The sequence below is a fragment of the Gekko japonicus genome, unplaced genomic scaffold (genome assembly GCF_001447785.1).
Source record: "Gekko japonicus isolate JY-2015 unplaced genomic scaffold, Gekko_japonicus_V1.1 scaffold2249, whole genome shotgun sequence".
Taxonomy (NCBI): Eukaryota; Metazoa; Chordata; class Lepidosauria; order Squamata; family Gekkonidae; genus Gekko; species Gekko japonicus.
Window position 1 is genome coordinate 154,885 of NW_015173741.1, and position 1,521 is coordinate 156,405.

General features: G+C 43.6%; 2 protein-coding genes across 5 annotated transcripts in view; one reads left to right on the forward strand and one right to left on the reverse strand.

The window, feature by feature from the left end:
* The window catches only part of LOC107120690, a 190,185-nt gene that overhangs the window by 86,284 nt on the left and 102,380 nt on the right, over positions 1 to 1,521 (reverse strand). The window lies entirely within an intron of this gene.
* The window catches only part of LOC107120691 (zinc finger protein 850-like), a 40,020-nt gene that overhangs the window by 2,579 nt on the left and 35,920 nt on the right, over positions 1 to 1,521 (forward strand). The window contains exon 2 of one of the 4 annotated variants that reach the window (XM_015423457.1): positions 1 to 202. This exon is cut by the window's left edge and continues 855 nt beyond it. The exons of the other annotated variants lie outside the window; for them this stretch is intronic. Within the exon in view, the coding sequence (XP_015278943.1) occupies positions 1 to 143 (143 nt within the window). The 3' untranslated portion in view covers positions 144 to 202. Of the gene's footprint in view, positions 203 to 1,521 lie in introns of those variants that run through there. 4 annotated transcript variants of the gene reach the window in all.

The following is a 1,521-nucleotide window of genomic DNA, read 5'->3' on the forward strand; positions in this document are numbered from 1 at the left end:
TCAGCAGGAGAACATACATTATTTCCCATCAAAGAATTCACACAGGGGAAAAGCCATATAAATGCCTGGTGTGTGGGAAAAACTTTGGGCGGAAGGATTACCTAACTTCTCATCAAAGAATTCACACTGGAAAAACCATATAAATGCTTGGGGTGTTGAAAAAACTTTGATCATTGTGCAAACCTTACTTCCCATCAGATCATGAAGCTTCCTTATACTGAATCAGACCTTTGGTCTATCAAAGTCAGTATTGTTTACTGAGACTGGCAGTAGCTCTCCAGGGTCCTGGGCAGAGGTCTTTCCAGCACCTGCTACCTGATTATGTTTACTGTTTATGACAGAGATTGAACCTGGGACCTTCTGCATGTCAGAGATATGCTCTACCCGTGGGTCATGGCCCCACACTCAGGTGAGAATTCATATTAATTCCTGAAATGTGGGGAAAGTTTCTATAGGACAACTTACATTATTTATTTCCCATCAAAGCACCCACACAGGGGAAAAGATGTATGAATGCCTGGTGTACGGAAAACTTTTCATTTACAATGGGAGGCTTACTTCAGTCACATGGAGGAGAACAAATATAAATCTGTACCAGGACACAGATTGTGTGTAACTAAATCTGCAAAATGGAGGCAGGGACAGACGGGGAATTTCTCTGTAAACCTGAAGAAAGTCTTGTGTTTGCAGAAAAATATGGAGTGTGTGTGTATAAATTGGTAAAATTAAAGCTCGCCCAAATAATAGAAACAGCACATGTAACCTCAGGGCCATTTGTGGGAGGGGTGCTAGAAAACCACACTATTGTCCACACTTTGGCTTCTGTAAAGTGTAGGGGACAGCAGAGGAAAAGCCAAAGCAACCCTGGAAAAGCTCTTGTCTCCCTTCACTGGCATGTCTCCTGATGGATGAGGACTTGCTGGGGACCGGCCTGGTACCAATTTGCTACCCAAACTTTTCCCGAGCAGAGCCTGCCAGGGGGAGGGAAGGAGAGAAAAAGATTCAGGGAGGCAACTAAAGACAGGTTGGTGGGTGGGTGGAAAAGGAGGGAAGGAAGCAGGAAATGCAATGAGATGCAATGAGGCTTCTTGTAGGAAAGGGGCATACAGGGGGAAATGAGATACCCCTCACAAGTCCTCGTGGGTATCTTACAAATAAATCTCATTTGACCTTCGTGTTATTGATTTTTATTAATATTTTAAGGTTTTTCTATAAGCGTCCATGAGCAAGCACACAGATTTTTGTATTACATTAAACGACTGCAACCTCAAACGACTGGAATAACTTTTGTGTAGAATTGCACTGTCAGTATTACTAGTTATTTTATATCGTGTCCCATCCCGTCCCCCCCAATCTGTGGAGGTTTGTTTTTGCAGCCCCTCTGCCCCTTTCTTTTTCTCTGCTTATTCTGGCTCAGGACATTGAGTGGAGAGTGGAGAGGCTATGGGGCTTCCTTTGAGGGAGGGAGATAGAAGAAGAAGAAGAGAAGAAGAGATTGGATTTATATCCCGCCCTTCACTA